We start from the raw sequence: 26,339 nt of genomic DNA, 5'->3' as shown, positions 1-26,339 counted from the left end.
AGTTGTGCTGCCTAATATTTTTGTGGAAACCATAATCCTTTTTAGGATACGCGATACATTTTTTAGAATGTTCAAAAGAACAGAGTTTATTTACATTATACATTTATTTCCTGTCACTTTTGATCAATTTGAAGTTCAGAATAAGAATATACGTTTTTTTTTTTTTTAAATATATAATAATCATACTGACCCCAAACTTTTGAATGGTGTAGGTAGATGATGTTATGTTGGTGTAAATAAATGGTTAAATGATTCACAATCATTCAGTAAGTGTTCAGTAAGTGAATAACAGTTAGATCTTTACTGTATTTTAGTTGCATTAAACATTTTGAATCTAATTGTATTGAAATAATGGTTTCTTAGAAAAGAAATTTAAAGGAACACTCCACCGTTTTTTGAAATAGGGCTTATTCACCTTCTTTCCCACATTTAGATAGGTGGGCAAATGCATTTTTGTCTCAGTGCATGCATTGTTTTAGTTTGACAGGGTCGGCGTGAGCTTAGCTTAGCATAATGAATGGAATCCTTTGTTGCCAGCTAGCATGTCCTGAATAAAAGTGATATAAAAAATTTAAAAACCCTACCTAATTACTTCTTGTGGCCTGCGTATTCACAACAAGCACAAATAGTGATGCAGATTAACACTAGGCGATTTCCTAGGCAGATATGTGTAGGAAAGAAGGTGAATAAGCCCTATTTCAAAAAACGGTGGAGTGTTCCTTTAAGAAAAAAAGCAAAAATGTTGAGACATCGGATATCACCAAAAGGCTGAAAAATTAGATAATACATTTTTGCAGCAATGCAAAAAAAATTATTGTCCCAAATTATTATAAACCATAATTTGGAGCAATGCCCTTAAGTATGATTTCAATTCTAAAAACACATCTACTAACAGCCACACATTTACACGTATCTATTCATCAGAGAAGGTGTGCTCACTGCTCACATGCACACACAGACAGATACAGCTATTCTTTGAATACAAAACACTGGAGGACACTCATAGTCTCTCTGCCTCCCTCAGTGCATCAATAAATAAAGCAAACAGCATTAAGCATAACTTGAACTATATGATTGAGGCTCTAATTTAATAGCAATAGTATTAGTGTTTTAAGGTTTGGCCATTTAGGTGAAACTCTAAGCCGATGTGGGAGTAATTTGGCCGTAAGGAAATTGATTCTGACCATCAGGCAGTTTCTCATGTTCAAACAGAGGCTGCAGTTAAACAGGATCATTGCTGTTAAACACATTACCCAGGTACCCCCTCTACTCACAGCCAATGATTATATGTCCACGCTGAGGGATTGAAATTCTGCGCAAATATAGAAATGATCACGGAGCATGACTGGAAGGGAAAATTAAAGCCATCCATTACGCCGCAGGAGACTATGACGCAGATGTTTCTTGTGTCGAGGATTATTAATGGATCAACACTGTAACATAAGAGTCCATTTTGATGTATGTACACACTTGTCAGCGGACCTTATCATATTTGTTCATGCTGAAAAGGCCTACCTGCTGCCTGTTGCTTTAAGGAAGAAGAACGAGAAACTGCTAGTGACTTGACTTTAAAAAACACGAACAAAGACTTAGGCAGAATACCCAAGGTTTGTTTGTCCCCTGTGCAGATAAAGTAGATGGTTAGTTATACTGCGAAGTTCCAGAAAGCACAAAAAATACACTAAAAGCAAAAAAAAAAAAAATATATATATATATATATAATTTAATTCACAGTTTCGTGTGAGACAATCAGACAAACATCATCAGGATAACACATAGTACAATAAACATTAACTAAATAACATAAAATGTAGCTAAACACAATGTACATTACTAATAAAAAAAAGAAGAAACAAAACTAAATGAAAAATAATCATATGTGATGTGTCACACAGAGACATGTCTTTTACAGTTTTTCACTATAAATTACATGATAGTTGTTACTTGCAAAAAACATGCATTTAACAGTATTTTACAGTAAAATTACATATAATGTGATATTAACATTTTTACCGTATAAGGTAACTTACAAGTTACTGATACTAATTTACTGTAGCATTTTTACAGTTTTGTTCTGCAAAGATTAATTACAAACATTTTTATATCTTAAATCTCAGTCACTGACTCAATGACTTTCGACCTTAAATCTCATTCAGTGAATGTTGACATTTGGATTGCTTGTCATACAAAAGTATTGTACGGCTTCAGAAGACTAGTTAGCCATTAGGATCAGGGGAAGGTGCTTTTATATCCATTATGCATGAAAAATCGGAGTTTCCAGATATCAAAATAGAGGTAATGTACACACATACTATATAGTATAGCAAAAACAGTCTGTTTAACTCTAATGGTCAAAGAGAGGTTCAAAAGGTCATATAAAACTTATTTATGACTGTTTTTTTGAGCAAAAACTTGACCATTTAAGTGGACTTCAGGGGGGAAATAAAGTGCTAGAAAAGTGTAGAATATTGCTTTTGCTGGGCATACATATTCTCTTAATGAGGCATAACACGCATACACACTCTCAAATGCATCCTCTCTCTAAAACAAATTGAAGCACACCTCATCTTGTCTTGCACATCTCCAGGGTTTCTGTGGCCAATGCTCCCTGCAGTGTGGCTGCCCAACAGGAGGCATTTACCGTACACTCCACCCTTCCCTAAGTACAAACAATCACAAAAGCACTGATGGCAGTAAACAGAACCGAAGCCACAAACCCACTTCCAGCTCCTTCAGTAATGCAACCGACCACAGTCACAGAAATTCAGAGTGCTGCGTCAGGTACGTCTGCACACACAACTCACTTTACAATCCTAAAGAAAGTTGTATTGCTCAGTCTTTTTGGTACCTCGGTCACATTCAAAGTTATGTGCCTAAAATTCCTTTGGAGAAATGTGCATAAGAAGAATGCGATGAGCTTCTCCAGTTCATATTGAGATCTCTGACCTTTGATTGCAGTTTTTGGTAACGTTTGAAATCACTTCTGAAACTCTAACCCCCAGTTTCACAGACAAGGCTTAAGCCTATTCCCAGACTAAAATGCATGTTTGAGATGTTTTAACTGAAAGCAACTTGCACTGGCATATTTTAAAATAGGTCAGTGCCATTGTTTTGTCTCAAGATGCACATCAGTAATGTTCTTTTTCTAAGGCACATGTATAAAAGCTACTTAAATGTCCTAATTGAAGGCCTACAAAAGGCCTAATCCTGGCTTAATCTAAGCCCTGTCTGCGAAGCAGGGCCTAAAGGAGACACATGAGATAACTGGGGACTTTTACTTAGGAGAACATTTGACATGAGGGTGAGGGTCATTATCGTGTGAACCTTAGACTTTTAGGTTGAGCAACGACAAAATGCTGCCAAATGTAGCACCGATAAATGCAGATGGTTTGTGAAAGCGCAAAATGCAATACACTTCAAAAGTTTGGGGATTTTTTTAAATGGCTCTTATGCTCACCAAGGCTGCGTTTATTTAATCAAAAATACAGTAAAAACAGTAAAATTGTGAAATATTATTGCAATTTAAAACAACTTTTTTCTAATTGAATATGTTTTAAAATGTAATTTATTCCTGTGATCAAAGCTGAATTTTCAGCATCATTACTCCAGTCTTCAGTGTCACATGATCCTTCAGAAATCATTCTAATATGATGATTTCCTGCTTAAGAAACATTTATTATTTCTTCTTTGAGGAATAGAACGTTCAAAAGAAGAGCAATTATTTGAAATGGGAACCTTTTGTAACATTATAAATGTATTACTGTCACTTTTGATCAATTTAATGCATCTTTGATTCTTTGCTGAATAAAAGTATTAAAAAAATCTTACTGACCCCAAGTCTTTTTAGTGTAATTGTGAACCAGTTTTCTCCCACTCGTCTTGTTTGTATTTAGATCTATATTTGAGGAACTCTGGTACTAACGCACTCCACTTACCCATTTTCTGTACCTCTCTTTTCCGTTCCTCGAGTCATTCATGGGTAACGCTGGCATCGCTACAGAGGGCTGACATTAAAGTGACTGACTGTAATAAGATATAAAGACTGAAATTATTAGATTTTATTGAAACCGCAGTCATTGGCGCAGTAACGCAGTGCTATTCAACTGTGAACGCACAAGGAAAGAGCCAAGACAGCAAGAAATGGCCCTGATTATACTGCACCAACCCACCACAAATATATAACATCCCTACACAGACCTACAGCAATGCCAACAAACTGAGTATGAAGATTCTGAATGCATAAAGTCAAACAGTGCCAGTTACTGGGGGATCTCCAAATGAAGTCAAAACAAAAGGTTTGGAAAATCCTAAAGGTACACCATGTAACTTTTTGTCCCTCTAGCGGTAAAAAAGCAAACAAAACTACATGCATTTTGTGGAAGAACATTGTTTTGGATGTGCTTCGGCTCTGCGTGACTGTGCGGATGAATATGGTTATCCTACTGCTCATAAGAGGCTTAAGAGATATAACCAGTTTAGATGGAAAGGATCTCAAGCTGACTAGAAGATGTTATTGTAGCTTTACCCATTAATAGACACGATACTTCCTTGAGAATAAATTCCAGCACAGCGCTACAACAACCATAATGAAATGATCTTCACAATAGATAATGCTTTTCAATGAACTCTGTTAGAGAGCGACATATGGCAAATGATCTGGGGCCGTATTCACAAAGAATTTTAAGGCTAAAAGTAGCTCCTAACTGGCGAATTTAGGAGCAACTCCTAAAAATAATGGGCGTGTCACTCGTAACTTTAGGACTCCTAATTTTTTTGACTAAGAGTAATTCACGAAGCATTTTAGCCCTAAAAGTAGCACCTAAGCCTGGGACAGCTTAAAAGAAGTCGAGAGGACTCCTAACTCACTAAGACCTATTCACAAACCGCTTTTTGTGGCATTTCACGTTGCGATGTTTTGAAATGCGTATGCGGCGGCTACAGGAGCTTCCAATCGCGAGGGAACAATTTTGTATTGGATGCAATAACGCCACCAACAACAACCAAAACTAGGCTACTCATTGCATGTAAACTAATTGTAACGTTTCATTGTGAATCAAAAATGTTCTTCTCTTTGCAAACGTAGGCAGAGGCATATAGAGACAGATTAATTCAATAATGTTGCAAAGATATTGCATCAATCCATATGTTTCATTAGGCTACTATATATTTGTTTTGCCTTACTCTTTATTTATTTAGGCTATTTATTCAGTTATTCATCATCTTCCGTCCTTCGCACTACTTGTGTAGCGCACGCATTCTCAGACCTGTCACCTGTCACTCATCATCGTAGGGGAGGTGTTTGGAATCATTCCCACGTTACAATCATCAGCCAATCAAGGTGGTCACTTCAGTCAAGCTCGTGCATGAGTAATGACGTCATCCATAGCAACGAAGACTCACTCTTAGTTTAGGAGTTGTCATTTTTCTTTACTAAGAGTAGGTCTGAAAGGCGTTGTGAATAACTTTTAAGAGAAAACTCCTAGCTAAAATCTTTTAGTGCGATTTAGGAGTACTCCTAGTGGTAAGATAAAATGCTTTGTGAATACGGCCCCTGTTCCATAAATTAACTTACTCACCTGTTGTATAATAAAAACGCCATCATCATCATTTATTGTCTCTCCTATTACCCTAGTTGGCTACTGTAACCCAGATTAACTATATTTATACTCTTTTAGTAATATTCTTATACCGAATGGAAATTAAACTCAAGAGGAAAAAACCTCAATCAACACAAAAGGTAAGTTTAAAGAGATTAACAATAGGATTTATTAAAACAAAAAGGGAAAAAATTATAAAATAAATGAATAGTGTATTAATAAACACTGGAATGAATTATCAAAAGTCAGAAGTGTATATTACTTTTGATAAATACCTCTTAACAATACCCTAATATACCCAACATGCCAATGTTGATTCTTGTTTTATTACAAGATCTGTCGCTTTCTCTTCTTGCCAGCAGACTCTCCTCTGTCCTGCGTATTATTAAACGGTTGATTTAGATTTAGCTGCTCCATGTCAAACCTCATGAAGGTTTGTGACAACTAACCCCTGCTGTTGTGAATTCTGTCCCTTTAAATATTAAGTTGGTTACGTGTACACAAATAAGGTAGTGCAGCATTCTCAGCACGTACGGACTCAGCGTAATTGCCTATTCACTAAGCTACTCCAGTTGAGTGATCATATCGCGTTCACGCATTCATGTGCAGTGTTTATGTGCAAGAGAAAGTTTGTGACAAAGTAAGTTTTTCCTTCTATGTATATTGTTAATAACACAGATTGTCACATTGTATCCCAACTGTGCTAAGTTAGAACATGTTTGTGGCGTAGTTGACATTTAGCGATCTTTCTTAGTGTAATTTGATCCTGCTTAACGAGCAGATTATCCCGCTAGCATCGCGGCACGTATTGTTCATGTTTAATAGTTATTACCTTGAAGTGAATTTCTCCGTGGATAATATCTTTCACTGGTTGTCATTTATTACTGCCTGTATTAATGAGACAGTCCAATTTCTATAATCCACATTTTGGTGTTTTGTCAATTTCATTGCATTATGCAGTTTGTTATTACAGACTCATACTAATATATTTCTCGATTTATATTTCATGTATCAGTGCACTTTACAGAGATGTTTATATTTGAGTTTGCAATCTCTTAAGTTGTTGAATAATTTTAGACAGTGAATATTTATTTCTGTTATATGATTTATTTCAGAAACTACCTCAAGTACACTTATGTGTATATGGTCACTCTTGGGCAATAAACGACTAAACTCTATCTGATGACTCCGACTCCCTGACCAGAGTTCTGCAGCGGTCAATAATATAATCCACCAGTTTTCAGTGGGGCAATCCCCAACCCCTACCACTTCCAAACCAGATACGCGTCAAAGTAGCGGGAGCAACTTTTCCTCTAATTTCGAATATGACAAGACATGCACGGGCAAGTGACATACACAGTTTCCCACGAAAACCATCCCGACAGGTATAAAATATAAACACTTATAATAGGCTTACCATAGTGAATCAGGGTAAGACGAAAGCATGTTTTGGAAGAAGGATTGATGATGTATTGAGTCATTATTTAACTTTTGTTAATTAAAAAAGAAGTTAGTTTAGTGTAAGTAGTTTTAATTATGTATATTACAACAGGAATTATAGTAATCACAAATTTAGATAGGAATGAAATGCATCTTCACTGCCCTCTAAGATACATGCAGTATTCCATGATCCATTCATTGCACCCAGCTTATGGATTTAAAAAAATAAAAAAATTAAACATACTTTAACAAAAAAAAGTGTTGCTAAAGAAATTTAATCTAATTCAAAATGGACTATTTGTCAATATTTGTGTATGAAAACAATGCCAAAAGACAATTTGGGTCACACAGGTCGAACCTCAACAGGTACCTTAAACATACAAAATGATTATGTTTAAGTAGCATTGCATGGAAAAATAAAGATACTAGACATATTGTATAACACTGATAAAACTATGCATTTATCAAAAGTACAGAATGTTTAGTCTTCAATGAACATGATGGAAAAGCATTTGCTGAATGAATGGAAGTCCTTGTCTCTTCCTGTGTGTTTGTGTGTGTGGTGTGTGTAGACGGTTTCTCCACCACCTCATTGGCTTTGGGTTTCAAACTCAGTGGCCGCAGCGGTGGCCTGCGCGAGACTCTTTACCCATCTGGCCTGGAGTGATCTGTAGCTGTGCTCAGTGTATCTGGGCAGGAAAATACCACCAAGCCAACAGCGGCCGCGGCCGTCCAGCCCTGCACGTGGTCACAGCATTAAAATAACCATGACAGGAGGCCACACATGGATCCTCAGGTTGGTATGAGGTCAGGCCATTGGGCTATAGGAAAAAAGTGACTTCCGGACTATATTGTTTATCCAATCAGAAGACTCTGAGGTGCTGCCTAATTCTAGTGGAAATTACCAATATAGCTAACATTGCTTACAGCACAGCACATGTTAGTTCACCCAAAAGTGAAAATTATCCCATAATTTACTCATTCTCTCTCAAGCCATCCTAGGTGTATATGACTTTATAAATTATAATCACTGGCTTCCGGTAACAGCCATACGCAAGTCTTGTTACTGTGGAAGAGTGACCTCTGACCCGACGCATGGCAACATGCCAAGGTAACATTTCTTACTTCATTTAGTTACTAAAAATAACTAAAACTGAAATTAAAAATATATTTTAAAAAAAATACAAAAACACAATAAAATTGCTAAAACTTTAACAAAAATGTACATTTAAATTTAAATAAAACTTTAACAAAAATTATAATTAAAATTGAAATAAAACTTTAACAAAAATATTTAAATAAAAAAATATTGATATAAACTATAATAGTATCTGAATGATAGTAAAATAACACTGGTTTACAGTTTTTGAGTTCAATCTACCAGTCTGTCATATTTATTCCATGTTTCTCTCAACAGCATCCACATTATTTCATGGAAAGAGACTGTAAATAAAAGGTCATGAGTTCTGCCTCTTGTCTAGATTCTTCTGGAACGGCAATAAAACAGAAGAGGAAAATACTGGGCAGGGTCTTCTGGATCAGATCTCCGTGTTCGTGGATTTGGAAAGCACGTTACTGCAGTAATTCTGTCATGTCACCAGAATTTTGAAGTTTCTTAAAAGCCGTTCCATTATGGATCTCTAATGATCCAACTTTGCAGCTGAAGATCAATTTTCCTGAACGAAAGATTTGTCGAATGCAGTTATCATCCAAATCACACCACATTTGTTTCAAATCACGTTCAGATTTATAATTCAGTAATATGTTTTTTACTTGTGCAAGCATTACATTTTGTCATCAATTCTGATTCCTGTCAGAGACTCTAGATCAGCGTTCTCCAACACAATGCCTGAGGGAAACTTTTTCCATGATTCTTACATGGCATGAAGGATTCCATATATTCTTTCACATAATATAAGTGAAAAATATATAAATATATTTCCTGCATTTTCATTCACAAAATAATCCAATGTTAAAATGTTTATATACGCATATACATGATCATGTGACACTAAACACTGGAGTAATGATGCTGAAATTCAGCTTTGCATCACAGGAATAAATTGCATTTTAAAATATATTCAAATAGAAAAATAGTTATTTTAAATATTTCACAATATTACTGTTTTTGCTCTATTTTATTGATCAAATAAATGCATCCTGGGTGAGCATAAGAGACTTCAGTTCTCTCAAAAACATAAAAAAAAATCGTGTCTATTTTTGTGCATGTAAATTTAGTCTTGAGACTGCAGCTCACAGAAAATGAATGATGTACAGTGTAACCGGAACAGATCTGTACACCCAACAGTGAGAGAATATGAGCTGATGAGAAACTAGATGATCACTTCTGATGCACTGATCAATAACTGGAATGAATCTGACGTGAGATTGAATATTAATTTCACTGATTCTAAATCAAAGGATCCTGTCAAAAGCTCAAAACCCTGTCATGCTGAACAGGGCGCACACACACACACACACACACACACACACACCACACAGGGCATGTACACACAGTCGGTCTTAGTGTTGGCTTCAGATGAGAGCTGGTTTGGTTAGCAGGTGTGTGTGAGCCAGACAAAACTCTTCTGGCGCCACTCACGCATTTCCAGTGTGTGACTGCCAACCCCCCCTCCCCACTTCCTCTCCTGTCAATCATCAACCACCACACACTAGTACATACTCAAATAGACACACACACTCCGATCCAACGTAAACTCTTCGAGCAGAAGGGTATGTGCATAGGCTGTAGAGCTAGTAAAACCGGGCATGCGTCAAATGTCAGGTATAAAAAAATAAGTAAAACTATCTGCATTTTTTTTTTCTTGTCTAGTTTGGCCTGTTGATCCTATTGTTACAGGTGAAGTGTGTCATTTAGTCGATATTCAAATACTTTGTCCTATCACAGCTTCATATACAGAGAGGATTTGTAGGTCGAGCATCTAACTCACTCTCACAGATGAACGTTGTGCACCATTCAGAATTGGGAAAACATGCAGAATTTCAGTTCAATTCCTGAATATGAACAACATTTTAATTGAGGTAGAAAACAAGATGCAGCGAATGTTGCAAACAGAAAATCTGAATGTTCTACTGTAATGCACGTAGAATTACAATGAACTGAATTCAAATCAATTCTGAATCTTGCCGTTGGCATATTCTGAAGAAAGTTTGAAAAGCCTTTTAGTTTGAAGGATTATAGGCCTGATATACAGACAGATATGGATAAGCAGAATGTATTGCTGAATTTATTTGCATTACAATTCAGAAAATTCCTCTTCCTCTCAATCCAATTCAGCTTCTGGTGGAGTGTGGCCCATTCAATTCACACTCGTGAATTCATCAATTTTGCACAATGTTGGTACGTACTTTACACTAAGTAGTCTATCATGAGGAACTACCTCTGCTTTCGATTGGTTATTTCCTTAGGTCATGTGACAACAATAGCTAGTCTCATCATATATTAAGGATGTGGTTTTATCATGGGTGAAAACAAATCTCAGCTACCACAGTTACCAGATTAAGAGAAACTGAAGCAAAATTTCGGACACACTTTAGATTGGGTTCAATTCTCACTGTTAACTACAACTTTTGCCTCAAAAAAGGTTGTTGTTAAGTTTAGGTATTGGGTACGATTAAGGGATGTAGAATATGCTCATGCACAATAAGGCATTAATATGTGCTTTATAAGTACTAATAAACAGCCAATATCCTAGTAAATATGCATGCTAACAAATAACTAGTTAATAATAGTGAGAATTGGACCCTAAACTAAAGTGTTACAAAAATGTCTAATAGATTTGGCTGTTTTTAGAAAGAAACATGCCTAAACAATGTTGTGGAACTGAATTAAAAATAAAAATAAATAAAAGAAGACTGCAGTGGACACAAGCAATTCAAAAATTGTTACTCATCATCATTATGATTTCAAATGCTTTCTGCAGCTTGTGTCTGTGTGTGTGTGTGTGTGTGTGTGTGAGAGAGAGAGAGTTTGGAAATGTACTCCATCCAATCCATGCGTTAAAAGAGAACAGTGAAAAAAAGGGATAGAGGATGGAGAATGTTCTGACCGCATGCAGGCGTCTGGCTTCCTACTTAGACACTGTGTTTAAACCATCGCTCCATAAAGAACAGAGGCCTACAAAGTCATTGGCTTCCCATTGGGCCACAAATCGTCACAGCAATCGGTGGCCAATCTTAAACCGCTATGACCGAGCAGGGGAAGTGAGATCATACGCCACAGCTTGGCACGGTTCATCCGAATCCCCCTCGCCACGCACATGTGGGCCTGTTAAACATGGTGGGCGGGACAGAGTCCTTCAGCGAACCACAGCGCTCCTTAATGCATCCCAGAAAGCCCTCAGCCTGTACGAAGCCTTTTAAAAACTCCCGTCTCTTTCAGTTATGGCTGCTTACTTACTGCGGTTAATACTCGCATCCAACTCCAGCAAGCTCTGATTCAGCTCTCAGAAGCTTGATTTTCCGTGCCGCTTCATCCTGATTCAGGATGTTTCCACACAGATGAAAGAGCGTGAGCTTCAGCAGAGATGATATAATCGTTTCCAGCTCCCGCTGGAAGGATATCCTATGATCACACAGACAAAAGGGAGAGAAGGAAGAAAGACGTGACAAGTGAGCATTAAGACAAACAGACACATGGTTCATTGGCATGCTGAGCTCCTCTCTGGCAGAGTGTTTATTCATTTACATCATCTGAGAAGGTGAACCAAACACTCGTCCACGTGGCCTTGAGTTGAGAGAGGTGGGTTGAAAGGTCAAATGTGTGTTTGTCTGATAAACACGATCTACATTAGCAGCAACTGTGTGCAATATAAATGTTGCAACCCGAGACTCGACTCACAATTGATTTCAACAGTGTTTGCCGATAATATTTTGCTAATCTAAACCTGTGATACTCTAATAAAAATACATATAAAGAAATATAAGTGAATAAGTTCATTTATTGGATATTGAAGGAATTTTATGCATTAACTACATTTCTTTTGCTTCATCCACCATCGCAGACAATCAATGCACTGACTATGGGATTGCCATCAACAATAAAGATACTCCAATGCCTTCTAATAATAATAATGTCCAATGTTAAAATGTCTGTTGGGAAATCGAGCTAGTTCGTTTAAGTTGGTTTAACCTTGTCAAACTTTGTCAAGCATGGATGGTAGACCATCTTGGACCTGGTATGACCAGGTTTTCCAACTGAGTCTGTATTATATCTTTTAAAAGTTTAATCTGTACCCATAAAAGATGGAATATACAAGGCCAGTGTGTTTAACAAAATGGACTGTCTCAAAGCAGAATGTCAAACAGAATAATAAGGTCTTGGGATTTGAGGGCACATGTTCACCATTCTGTGATGTCTTTGGAGCATTTGGAGAAGAACATGTGATAACAGTGCGCAAGTGTGTTCAGTGCATTTATGAGTGATTCTTTAATATTTAACAGTCAAACTTTTTAAACAAAATATTTTAATATTTCAATATCCTGGAATAAAACTTGGATCAACCTGCAGTCACCAAACGCAACAGCAAAACATTTTTTTTTAATAAATAATTAACAGGTTTCCCAAACACTCCTGTCTATGGTCAATGGGGCAGATTTTTATTTTATTATTTGAAGAAATAGTTTTATTAAGCAAGGATGTTTTAAATTGATCAAAAGTGCCAAAACATCATATTAGAATGATTTCTGAAGGATCATGTGACACTGAAGACTGGAGTAATGATGCTGAAAATTCAGCTTTGATCACAGGAATAAATTACATTTTAAAATATATTCAATAAGGAAACAGTTGTTTTAAATTGTAATAATATTTCATTATATTACTGTATGTTTTTTCATCAAATAAATGCAGCCTTGGTGAACACATTTTTACCGAACCCAAACTTTTGAGCTGTTTTGTATATGATTTTTCAGACTTGAGAAGTGTGTTGCAGGCCTTTAGCTGAAGTTAGCTGTATTTGAGCATCACAGTCTCAATCTTTGGTCTGTGTTGTGCTCGTCTTGTGTTGAAATCTAAGACAGAGCCTCATGCTTCTTTTGTTAAAGATTAAGGGATCAGAGAATGTAATTATTTCCAGCTGATGAGCTGAGCTGAATTAAATCTGAAATCAAAGCCCATGGCAATGCCTTCAACTGTCCTTACGATGGAAAAACAGCAGCACACACACACACACACACACACACACACACACACACACAAAATCAAAAACTTTTTCTGCTTGATTCTGCTCTTGATGTTACATGGCGCCCCCTATTGACACGCACCTTAGAGCAATTTTTGAGTGACAACAGGACATTGAATAAATGAATGAACAAGGCATTTATACAGCGCTTTCGTATGTACTACTGTACACCCAAAGCGCTTTACAATCATATCAGGGGATCTCTCCTCAACCACCACCAGTGTGCAGCATCCACTTGGATGAGGCGACGACAGCCACAGTACAACAGCACCAGTGCGCTCACCACACACTAGCTACAGGTGGAGCGGAGAGAGAGTGATAGAGCCAATTCAGTGGAAGGGGATTATTAGGAGGCCATGATTGGCAAGGGCCAATGGGTGGAGTGTGGCCAGGGCACCGGCGTTACACCCCTGTATACTCTTTACGAGAAGTGTCATGGGATTTTTAATGACCACAGAGACATCGGTTTAACGTCTCATCCAAAGGACGGACATTCCCATAATTCTTTTACAATTATGAGTAAAATCAGGGTCTAAACATCTCAAACTGAGCTCTTGCTACAATACAAACACACAAAGTTCAGGTGCTGTAAGAAAGTGTAGTTTCTTTTTCTTACATCTTACTTTTTTTTTGTTGGAGTTACTCATTTTAGGGATAATTATGAAAATATCCATCAGCCTGTTGTGCTCATGAGTGCCCCTAGGATACAAGTAATGACAGTTTACTTCCGAAGCATAAAATCAGTCCAGAGAATTACGTCTGATCAGATAAGTAGCATATGATTACTGACGCTTGAGTTCCCAGACTGCTGACACGAGATGTGCGTGTGATTCAGCTCCTGTTGTGTCACAATGTGGGGTGTGTGTGTGTGTGTGTGTGTTTCTACAGCAGAACTTTCTACTTTCTACTTGGAAACTTCTGGAGACATCGATTTTGCAGAGATGTGGATGTATGAAAAGTTATTAAATTTTGTCATCATAACACGGTTTATGAAATGTTTGCAGAAACAGGTGCGCAAAACAGGGTGAAATGAATTCTGGGATTTTCTGGTATCTTGTGCTCACAAAGACTACGTTTATTTGATCAAAATATTAGTAAAAAAGTAATATTGTGAAATGTTATTACAATTTAAAATAACTGTTTCCTAATTGAATATATTTAAAAATGTAATTTATTCCTGTGATCAAAGCTGAATTTTCAGCATCATTACTCCAGTCTTCAGTGTCACATGATCCTTCAGAAATCATTCTAATATGATGATTTGATGCTCAAGAAACATTTATTAAATCCTAAAATTCAGGATTCTTCATTGGATAAAGAGGGAGTTTGAGCATTTATTTAAAATATAAATAGTTTGTAACAAATGTTTTTATTTTCACTTTGAACAATTTATTGTGACCTTGGTGAATAAAAGAAGTGTTCATTTATTTTATTTTATTTTAAATCTGACTGACCTCAAACTTATGAATCATAGTGTATATAGGCTATAAAATAAAATAAAATTCTATAGGTGCATTTTAAACATATTTTTGCATCTGTCAGTAAGACATGCGTATAAACATGTTTCAAAACTTTGTCAAGGCAAAATTCAGTTTATCTGGACAAACTTTATGCTTTTCAAGTTTAAAAAGACAGCTGAATTTCTTTGAACTTCCTTACATTCAAATTTTAAATAGAATTCTGCTTCCTGTTTGCTACCATAATTCAAATTAATCATAGATCAGAATATTTTATCAGAATAGCATGTTTTTTACACTTCCAGGGCTAAGGCTGAAAAAGAAAGCGGTCACTGTTGAATTCGTCTGCAGTAGCTGTTCCAGATATTATTTTTTATGAACATCCACAAATCAAGGCATCATCAAAAGTAGTCTGATGCTTGATAAGCAGGCCACCTGACAATACTCTGTGCTGCATCTGAAATCGCATACTTCCCTACTATATAGCAGGCAAATAAACATTAGTGACCTACTACTTCCGCCGAGATTCTGAAGTGTTCATACGATGGACACTTTACTATCCCATGAGGCCACGGGAGAGGATTTATGAATGGCAGTGAAGCGACGCAACTGATGCTGACAGGTCACATGATAATGAGAGCATAGCAAATGTAGTGCGCCTGGATTACATTCATACTACTCACACTCATACTATATAGAACATACTTTTTAGCGGTCGTGAATAAATTACTTATTCAAAATAAGTACCTACTCAAGACAAGAGAGTACATACACGATTTCGGACGCAGCCATTGTGTGCATGTTTGGACCCTCCCTTGCTGGGTAACTGAGCTGGTGCAGTCAAAGCTTTGTTTGGTTTGGCCTGTTCGAGCTCCTGCTCATGGTCAGCGGAAATGAAAGAAATAGTAATTAGGGAAATGGAATGATTTTATTGGCTGTGTTTTCTATACCAGTTACAACCCAGATGTCATGCAGCTGAACACACTGGAGCTAGCTGGTCTGAGCCATGAAGCAAAATGGAGGATGCATCAATTTATCAAACAACACTACAGTTTAGGTAGTTTGCTGATGGAATCCAGCTGAATGACCTCCTACATTGAAAGCCTGTTCAGACAGGAATCGTATATCTTACTATTTTCTGAATACTGTAAATATACACCGCATTCCATACACAATGTTTAATATAGTATGGGAAACAGCATTTGGCCTTATTTTAATTCACTTTTGTGCATATGTAATTTGACAGCCAGATCAAATCAAGAAAATTCATAATACCTTGAGAAAGTTTTCAGTTAGTATCATCTGAAGGGCAGATGCTTGACATGATGCATGCGTGTCCTTCCTGGATGTACAAGACTTGAAATATCCCAGAACATTTTGAGTCAGACACTTGAGCTGTACATGCCATGTGACTAATGAAGATGAATGGTTGAAGGTTAGCTAGTTGCCTGGTTAGCTTGGTTCATTTAGCCCCTGCTGGTAGATTCTGGAACTATACACACCACCTGACTACAAAGAGAATCATTCTCCATTGACTACCATTCAAATTAAATTATTTGTTTATTTTCAGCTTAGATAGATAGATTTTTATGATGTGGAATATATGAAATATCATAAAAAGCCATCACTTGATGTTAAGTCTTGTGTTTGAGGGTGGTTTGGTTTTTGTACTGCAGAACAAGCACATCAGTTCATTAGTGTAGCTTCTGATCTAGAGGTTGCTTTAATCTAAAATTGTAAACTCTAGTTAATTACATCCTCTTAAAAGGAACTTAATTATACATAATCAGAGCAGATGAGCAGTGCAGTTTATGTTAATGGCGCATAGCAGATGAGTCGAGATGAGTCGCCATTGTGTTTGAACTGCAACTTCATTCACCCTGTTAAGCCATCAGGTTTAGCTTAATATACAGTACATCTACAGAAAGAGGGATATTACTATACTTGATTCAAAACCGTTTCCCCTCATATTATTTAATATTATTATATATATACTGTTAAGAAAGCGGAACTACATATTAAGAGTTTAGTTCTCGGTCGAACTGAATTGTGTGACGTACTTCCTCTTTAACAGAAGCAACATGGCCACTAGCGCAGAGGTAAACAAAATACGAGATTCCAAATACTTTGAGTGTTAATCTAACAGACGTCTTTATTGTTTATTTATATATTTATTATATTGTTGAATAGTTATTATAACCGTGGAATTATCTGTTATCAGAACACTATTCTTATAGTCATGGCTAACGATGCTAACATCAGACTCGGATGTTCAGTATCTGAGATTTCAGTGATATTATTAAGCCCTGAATGCGGTTCATTGCTGTCTTCCCCGTTCAGGTTGTTGCTCCCAGCGGTGAAGAGGAATCCGCAGAGACTCCAGCAGCGCTGAAGAGGGAAGAGAGACTCAGAAAGTTCAGAGAGCTTCATTTCAAGAGGGTAACTACGTCACATTTTCCCTCATATCAGTGAAATAATTAAACCGAGACCATTTTATTATAGCTAATGCCCAGTTTAAATCTGTTATTAACATCTGTCTTGGGTGATTTGATAATATCACATTCACCAGTGGTCAGATGGGACCGATTACACCTGGTAGCAACATTTGTCTCCTGTTGCCTCTTGTAATTGGATTTTACGGCAAAATACTTTCAGACGAGCAAAAACTAAAATACACATTTAAGTGTTTCTTTTTTTTCCACACTTTTTATATAATGTGCTTCTGAAGATTTAGATTACAATGCATATCTTTAAAGGCTGTTTTCTCAAAATGACTTTTCTCTTATTTACTAAATCATAAATCTCCTCTTCCAAACAAGGTTTGGTCGTATATCAATCGTCTGGTTTATGTAACATTTAATTGGAAATTAAAGCAAATTGCTTCATATTTAATTAGATAATGCAGTGGTTCTCAAAACTGTCCTGGAATACCACCACCAGCCCTGCACATTTTGTATGTCCCCCTGTATTTCTCACACCCATTTCAGGTCTTGCCGTCTCTACTAAGGAGCTCATGAGTTGAATTCGGTGTGATAGATGAGGGAGACATACAAAATGGTTGGAGAACCATGAGATAATGCATCAATTGCATATTTAAACAACATTTTAGAAAACTTGTGAACAAATCAAACAAATTGTTTTAATGTACTGTCATTAATCAACTGAGGAAGTATGTTGAGATCTATTAGTTAAGATATTTTACCCTATTCACTTGCAATCTCTTGTCTTAAAGGTGCAGAAAGCGATTTCTGAGAAACACTGTTGATATTTGAAATTACACAAACAAACACAATCTTCTCTTCATTCTCCCGCCCCCAAAATGCACGAACACGCAATGCAAGAGTGGAAGTCTCTTTATCATAGCTGAAGCGAAGCAAAATAGTGCTTCACAGGCAATAAAGCGAAGATGACGAGTGAACGGCAAGGAAGAACAAAAAATGAACATACAGTACACAAGAGTATATACAAGCAAGAGTTGGTTATTAGTCGCCAACAGCACTCCAGCTCCAGACAAACAACTACACTCAAAAGTAAACTGTCCTGTTACTGTAGTTAACCTTACAACAACAGCTTGGTTCTGTGAAATGACAAAACCAATGTTACTCAGGCAGAAACATCGCAACCTCTTCTTCCATTATCAGGACTTCCTGCTTGGGTCTCTCCAGCGCTGATCATCTTGCCTGATCATAACACTTCTTTTTCCAGTGATATTCCTATGACCTTTTCTCTTTTGTAATGTCTCTCAGCCATCTCTCTTTCTACAGTCTTCAATTCTCCCTCTTGCTCACTCTCTCTCTCTCTATACCCCATCATGAGTGGACACACCCCTTAATTCTGATTGGCCACAAGTGTGTTGTGGTGCTCGGTCTGATCCACTTTCAACAGCGTTTCTCAGAAATCGCTTACTGCACCTTTAAGAGGTGAGTCTTAGTCAAAATGGCGCATGTTGCCTACTTTGTGAGGCATGTGTCGCATCCCTGATGTAAGTCATGTGTAAGGACCTTTAGTCTAGTTGGTGTAGATCGAGAGCAAACTCTGTACTGTTGTTGCTTTGGGTGAAAAACAGAACCTGCTCTATTACATCCGTGTGAAATGTGATTGTGTTCTGTTGGTAGAATGAGGCCCGTAAGCTGAATCATCAGGAGGTGGTGGAGGAGGACAAGAGACTGAAGCTGCCCTCAAACTGGGAGGCCAAGAAAGCTCGTCTAGAGTATGAACTCGTGGTGGACCAAAAGAAGAAGGTACAGGACTTGGATTCAGACCTGCAGTGTGTTGTTTCTGCTCCATCAAACGGAGCTGCAATAATAATGACAACACAAACACTCACGCTATTTGCGAATGATCATATAGTGACCAAACTCACAAAGATGTTTGAGCCACAGCGCTGGTCATCCAGATTTCAATTGAACGTTTTCTGATGCTTTGCTATAGATGAGTTCATTATACTAAGACATAACTTTCTGTCTGTCTGTCTTTGATTTGAATCTCTTATGTCATCAGCAAGGGTCAGACTATTACTCAGCGTTGGTCCCTAACAGCAATTTTTTTATTTGAATCGGTGACTTTTGAATAAATATTGTATAAAATACGTTTTCATTTAATTTCCAATTTTTTTCGGTACATACACTGCCATTCAAAGTTTGGAGTCTGTAAGATTTTTTTTTAATGTTTTTGAGTTTCACTGAATGCCCACCAAGGCTGCATTTATTGAATGGAAAAACACAGTAAAAACAGTAATATTGTAAAATATTAGTACAAATTTAAAATAGCTGTTTTCTATTTGAATATATTCTAAAATATAATTTATTCCTGTGATCAAAGCTGAATTTTCAGCATCATTACTCCAGTCTTCAGTGTCACATGATCCTTCAGAAATCATTCTAATATGATGATAATAACATTTCTGATCATTATCATTGTTAAAAACAGTTGTGCTTTTTTGAAAACAGTGATAGATTTTTTTCCGGATTCTTTGATAAATAAATGTGAATTGAATTTGATAAAAAATATAAAGATTAAAAGAATAGCATTTATTTGAAATATAAATCTTTTGTAACATTATAAATGTCTTTACTGTCACTAGTCAATTTAATGCACTGTTACTGAAAAAAAGTATATATATATATAATTTTTTTTATTAATCTCACTGACCCCAACCAGTCGTGCTATTTGCTGTCATCAGTCAAGCACTGATTCTGTTTATGCAGTCTGTGAGGACGAGTGTGTAACGCAGTGATTTCTGTCTGTGTGTCAGGAGTGTGCGGAGCGTGGCGAGGACTACAACCGCGTGAAGCTCCTGGAGATCAGCGCTGAAGATGCAGAGAGATGGGAGAGAAAGAAAAAGAAGAGAAACCCTGATCCAGGGTTCTCCGGTATAAAACACTCATCTCAGTTACATCATGAATATTATTAAGCAGTCTTGATTGATTGGCTGAGAGAAAGAGGGAATGTGGCTGCCATGTGTGATGCTAAAAATGTGAAAATGAAAACATGCAGAGCTTGTGTTTCACGCCTGGTTATCATTGGTTCTGGCAATTATTATAATTTTCCTTCTGCTTCTCCTTGTAAGACCCTTTTTCCAGACCCCCACAGCTGGATATGTGTTTTTATTCATGTGTGTGTGTGTGTGTGTGTAGGGTACGCTGAGGCCCAGTTGAGACAGTACCAGAGACTGACGAGGCAGATCAAGCCAGATATGGACAACTATGAGAGACAGAGAGAGGAGTGGTGAGACTTCATTTATTCTCATTCATCCTCTGAAATATTCACACACTCTATCGAGACTCTAATTCAACACTGAAATCACAATGTGGATTAGTGCAATTATCAAATCGCAAAGCCTGCGGTGTAATTACTAATTAAACAAATATATGCTGCATGTTTTAGAGTGAAGAGCTTCTTTTACACCGTGTTCTTTTTGCAATTTTACTGTAAAATGTTATTATTATAGTCATATTGATATCACAATTTTTTTTTGCACAACTGTGCAGCCCAGCAAACCTAGAGCTTTTTTTAAAGCCACATTTTAAGTCACATCTTTTCCCAAATTTTGTAGCCCTATTTAATATGGATTGATACTGGAATCCTTGAGCAATAACTTTTATTTAGTCATATGAAGGTTTTTTGTCTCATAAAATATAATAAATAGTGTTTTTTTGCATTATAATGAAAGTGAATGGAGACTGATAGTTGTCAGCCTTACAAAATGCCAATTAAAATAAAATAAAAATAAAAGTCGATACAACTTGTGCACTATATTCCAAGTCTTCTGAAGTCTTTTAATTATGAGACCTTCATTCCAATGAATATGCATTTAATGACGTTACGTCTGGTGTGGCGCATCTTCAAAAGTGAATTAGGAAAAGTCTAATGAAGATTAGAAAGTGAGTCAAAGGTCAAATTTTGTGTCTGTTCTGCTGATGCTAGTGGTACATAAACTACACACTATATATAAAAATAAGAAGTTGATGATTTTGTGTGATTTCATTTACTCCTAGTGGAGAAGATTTCCACCCCACCTCCAACAGTCTGATTCACGGCACTCACGTCCCCTCCAAAGAGAGCATCGACCGCATGGTGGACGACGTGGAGAAACAGTAAGAATCTGTGTTTGTTTTTCCGTAGGGAATCTGCTCAGTTTCAGCAGAAGCACCTGGTGAGCAGATCTGTTGACACACACCTCACAGACACAGCAGATAGCGGCTCTTTTCAATGTGATGTTTGAGAGCTCAGCCTCCTGGTGTGTGTTTGTTCCCCGCTCCAGATGTGTTTGTGCCGTTGCGTGCCTGTCGCACATGCATGTGTGCGCCGCCGAGGGTTTGTTTATGCGTGAGAAGGCATTCTTCTATTTTGGAGGAGCTGCTTTTAGCTTCTGAGAAACATTAGACAGGGCTACGGCTGCCAGATTGTGACGCACAAACACTCTTTGAAGATGTTTGAAGAAACGTCTGTGTGTGTGTGTGTGCGTGGGGGGGCGTGCGAGTCTCTTTGATGGACTAAACTGACATTGTCTGTTGAAGCATCAAACTTTTAGAAAAGAGTGTAACTGGGTAATATATCAGATGTGTGGTGCTTCTGTGATGATTTTGATGTCAAATTGTAATGTGCTTTTTTTTTTTTTTTTTTTTACTGTTTCCTAAAGACAGTGTTATTTTTGTATAATTTATATTCTATTATAGTATTTATCAATATTTTGTAGTATTTCATTTAATATTTTTTTTTAAAGAGGGTTTTTTCGTGATTTGTCTTAGTCATTTTTAGGGATGCACAGATGTATCGATGCCAATAATCAGTATCAGCCGATAAAATAAATTATTTTCACTATCGACTGATTACATCCTGTCAATCAAAAAGGGGCAGAAGAATGTCTGTTAAGTGAAGTGAACACTGTGTGTAAAGAAATCCTCTCTTGTGTTGAATTTAGGGCTGTCGAAGTTAATGCGACATAACTCTATTTGACCCTATGAAGCACCCGTAGTTCAAGCCAGAGCTGCCAGATCCGTGTTTTTCCCTACACCAAACATTATTTGTAGCGCACCTTTCATCCAATAATCGTGAAGAGCTTTTTACTTCTGATAATAAACAGTCTCAGCTTTCAAATTCTGCCCATTTTATCACTAAATTTAAACAATAGCGTTTTGACGCTCTTAAATGTGACGTGACAGATCGCTGTAGCACCTCAGTTTAAGAAGAGTCTTTTCTTTCACTTTAATACATGTTATAGCATGATAAATACATGCATGAACATCAAAAGGTATTTTGAAAGATACAATGTACAACTTGCCAAAATGAATCATGTCTCGTGCAATCACTCAATCTGTGTTTCAACCGCAGAAAGACGGCAGTAAAACAGCTCATGAACAATGTCACGTAACGTTGCACGTACCTCAGGAAAGTTCTCAGTGTTCACAGTTTGTTAGTTAGCTATCAAAGAAACACTAGAGAGGAGATCATTTACTGTTAATTGTGAATGTATGATATATGCTTGTTTGCATAAACTTGCCATAAAGACAAGTGATTATGAAAACTACTATGTGCAACTGGGTTACAGTAAGTTATACACTTTTTTTTTTTTTACTTTTTTTTATAGTTTTTATTTGTTTAATTACATCTGAAAAATAAATAGCAGTTGAGTATAATAGCTCTGTTGTTAATTGTAACCTCTAATAATATAATAATGTACCAAATGAGAGGGTTTCCTTTATAGTTTACAGCATTAGTTGGGGAAGATCTTTTTCCTTAAGTAAATCAAACTATAGGTATCGGTATCGGCAGATATACGGAATAATCTGATATCGATATTGGCAGAGAAATGTAGTATCGGTGCATCTCTAGTAATTTTAGTTCTTTAACTTCACCTATTTTATTTCAATTAGTTGCCGAGGCAACTTTTTTTATTTTTTATCTAATATTTATAATATTAGATGAAATATTAATCTCTGATTTCAACTTCAGTGTCAAAAACAGCGATTCAATTCTTTAAGTTTTTTTTTGTGTGTGTGAATCAGTTTAAACCATTCGTTTTAATGAATCGATTACTGATTAATCAGTAACTAATCGTTTTAATGATTTTTTTTTACTGAAAAACAGTGTGGATTATTTGTAACTAGGTTTTTGTGTTTTTAGTTCTTTCATTCTGGTTCTTCAGATTGATTTTAATTTTTTAATTTTATTTTTTTAAACTATTTTCCAACCCTTTTTAGAGTTCATATATGTGCATGTGATCTCCATTAATGTGTTCTTGTGTGTTTAGGATTGAAAAGCGCTCGAAATACAGTCGCCGCAGGGCCTACAACGACGACGCTGACATCGATTACATCAACGAGAGGAACGCCAAGTTCAACAAGAAGGCTGAGCGTTTCTACGGGAAATACACCGCAGAGATCAAACAGAACCTGGAGAGAGGAACAGCCGTGTAGAGACTGTTACTATCGACTCCAAGCCTCCACATCCGCTAAGAAGTCATTCGCAAATATTTTTAAGATGTGCTCCATTGAGGTTTTTCTCTACGGTGGTACTTTTTTCTTTTCTTTTTCCTCTTCATATTGTATTTTAGAAAAGTTTTCATTCCGGCAAAATGATTTGCCTGCAGTGGGAAAGCAGATGTCTACCTGTCAGAGTTTCGCTTTAGTGTGTGTAAATTAAGTCATTTCCGCAGCAGTTGATATTTACTTCAATAAAGCAATTTCATATCAAACACAATTGACTTTAATGGGGTTTTATGATGTTTTATGATTGTTGATTCTGGTTGGTTAACAGATGTGACTGGAAAGTTGTTGTTCAACAAAATTTAATTTACGTTTCAAGACGGTATCTGGACTCCACTCGTATGCAAAGTGATGTTCACATGAAAACTTACTATTGTTTGAAACGTTCATGATAGAATAATGCCTATGAAGGTTTTAAATCACAATATTTGGCAGTATTATAGTATATACTGCTCAGTATTCATTTAGTAGTAAGTATTCAGTTCTAAATGCTGACAATAGCTGAATTATATAATTGAATTAAGTAAATATAAATACTAGGTGAAAAACTTTGGCAAATAATTGTAATAACTTTGTTAAAGTACTAAAATGACAAAATCAAATCAAAGCTATTTAGAAAAATAATAAAAATGACAATTACTAAAACTAAATTTAAATGATAAAAATCAAAGCTAATTCAAAATATAAATGAATACTATAATATTTGATAAATAATACTAAAATAATAATGCGCCATGTTCTTTCTGTACTAGTTATGGCTGTTTATTACTTCACTGTTGGCATAAAGAAGTCGTTCTAAACAAGTGCATTTTAGGAATGAAAACATGTTCATTTGTTAACCGTGTACTAATTAAAGGAAATTGACTCCAGACAGTTTTATTTAGCATTATTAGAATATCATTGAACACTTGAGGTGTAAGAGCCACATTGACCACCAGGGGTGTGTATTAATTTGCAATAATTCCATCCAAATTGAATTATTGCATGCATATATCGGAAAAAAGAGAGCGATTAAAGCGGCTGCATCAGTGAGTGTGAGAACTCGACGTGGTCGTTTATCTTTTATTGAAGATTCCTTCAACATCAAAGTGTCAATTATTGTGTTATATCTCCGTCATCGTTGCCCTTAAGCGACGTGAGATAAGAGAAGAGGCTTGTGACCTGAACCAACTTCAAAGCGAATCACAGATCTTCCCAGACTGTTGTAACTGTCTGTTACTGTAAATCATATCAATAATAAAGCGTCATCACAGAACTTTCTAGTATGATTTAAAGTAAACGGTTCATCAAATTTGCATTCATCAAGGCCCCGTTCAAATCCACAAGCAAGAATCATAGGACTGAACGTGTATCAGAGATCTCTGGCATCTGCATAAATGAATATGTTATGAATTATCCCTGTGGGGGGAGCAGGGGTAATTGTCTTTGGGCGGCTGCTTTCAAAGCTCGGTGTGTTGAGAATTAGAGCCATGCGTGTTTATGATTTCCTGCTTTTGTTCTCAGTGGCAGTATTGGCTGCGGGTGATTAGATGAAGGGGGACACACAAATCAAACCCTTTGATATCTGAGCTGCTCATTGGGCAACTTTGACTTGAGTTCTTCATATAGACCTCTTTTTTTCAAATATGGAGAAATTGGCCTTCCATTGTGAGAAAGAATGCCATTCAACAGTTTCTCAAAACCATGTGTCACAATCCACAAGAGCCGCAGTCATGACTGAAACAGTGCTGGGGGTGTTTTTACTGGTTACCACAGAGTGACAAATGTCTGCCAAAGGCTCGTCATGTCCGACTGGTGCCTGCTTTACGATCCCAATGGCCCTTCCCAATCACCGGAAGGAAGTCTTGTTCTGTTTCTGGAGGATTGGACCAATTATGTGTGTTAACCTTTAGATTTATCTGTCGCTCTGTGTTTGGTTGTGGAAATCAAATATATATATGTATATACAGATAGAGAGAGATTTTTGTATTAATGTGTATATATAGAGAATACTGTGTGTTGTAGTATTTCTGTGGTATGCAATATGTATGAAAATACACTACCATTCAAATAAGTTTGGGATCGGTAAGTCTCTTATGCTCACTAAAGCTTCATTTATTTGATAAAAAAAAAAAAAAAAAAGATTTTAAAATAACTGTTTTCAAATATTTTTTTTTTAAATGTAAAATGTAAATTGTTCCTGTGATCAAAGCTGAATTTTCAGCATCATTATTCCAGTCTTCAGTGTCACATGATCCTTCAGGAAATCATTATAATATGCTGATTTGCAAAATGTAATGCAAATGTAAAATGAGGGTTTTATTTCCGAGTAGACAACACCCGCTGAACATGCGTTCATGTAGTGTAGTGAGTTCAAGTGACAACAATGTATGGAACTGTATAGGAACTGATATTTCTGGCTGTGCCACTTCTAGATGATAACATTTGTTCTGCGTAAACTCACATGCAACACTTATAGATTGTGTTTAGTGTGCTCCCACGCTGGAGACGCAGGTTCGAGTCCCGCTCGGAGCGGGTCGAGGAGGACCGTTTACATTTGGTGCCGTGACCCGGATGGGAGTGAGGTTTAGGAGGGTGAGTGTGACGTACATCGGCCTGTAAGAGCTGTGCGTGTAAACCTCACTCCCCTGGCCTCAAAAGGCACGCTAGCAACTG

The 26,339-nt window shown here is 36.7% G+C and overlaps 1 protein-coding gene and 1 long non-coding RNA gene across 2 annotated transcripts in view; one reads left to right on the top strand and one right to left on the bottom strand.

Annotated features, from left to right (window-relative positions):
• LOC309486279 overlaps positions 1-16,117 on the bottom strand; it is a 31,726-nt gene extending 15,609 nt beyond the window's left edge. The window contains exons 1-2 of the long non-coding RNA XR_014201445.1: positions 15,973-16,117; positions 11,458-11,622 (exon numbers count right to left, since the gene is read on the bottom strand). This is a non-coding gene — a long non-coding RNA (uncharacterized lncRNA). The remainder of the gene's footprint in view (positions 1-11,457; positions 11,623-15,972) is intronic.
• Positions 16,118-16,707: 590 nt separating this feature from the next.
• Positions 16,708-23,898, top strand: syf2 (SYF2 pre-mRNA-splicing factor). Its single transcript, XM_082153498.1, has 7 exons — positions 16,708-16,796; positions 17,038-17,136; positions 18,813-18,938; positions 19,952-20,069; positions 20,334-20,424; positions 21,195-21,293; positions 23,450-23,898. Exons 1-7 carry the CDS (start codon positions 16,779-16,781, stop codon positions 23,613-23,615), a joined length of 717 nt encoding a protein of 238 aa, XP_082009624.1. The 5' UTR covers positions 16,708-16,778; the 3' UTR covers positions 23,616-23,898.
• The last annotated feature ends 2,441 nt before the right edge of the window (positions 23,899-26,339 follow it).

The sequence above is a fragment of the Leuciscus leuciscus genome, assembly GCF_965113295.1.
Source record: "Leuciscus leuciscus genome assembly, chromosome: 22".
In the NCBI taxonomy this organism is placed as follows: domain Eukaryota; kingdom Metazoa; phylum Chordata; class Actinopteri; order Cypriniformes; family Leuciscidae; genus Leuciscus; species Leuciscus leuciscus.
Note: the sequence above shows the minus strand (reverse complement) of the source record. Positions and strands in the feature narration are given on the sequence as shown.

Coding starts and splice junctions, on each gene's coding strand:
- syf2 (XM_082153498.1), top strand. Junction 20,425..21,194: donor GAGAGACAGAGAGAGGAGTG/GTGAGACTTCAT, acceptor ATTTACTCCTAG/TGGAGAAGATTTCCACCCCA. Junction 21,294..23,449: donor GTGGACGACGTGGAGAAACA/GTAAGAATCTGT, acceptor TTGTGTGTTTAG/GATTGAAAAGCGCTCGAAAT.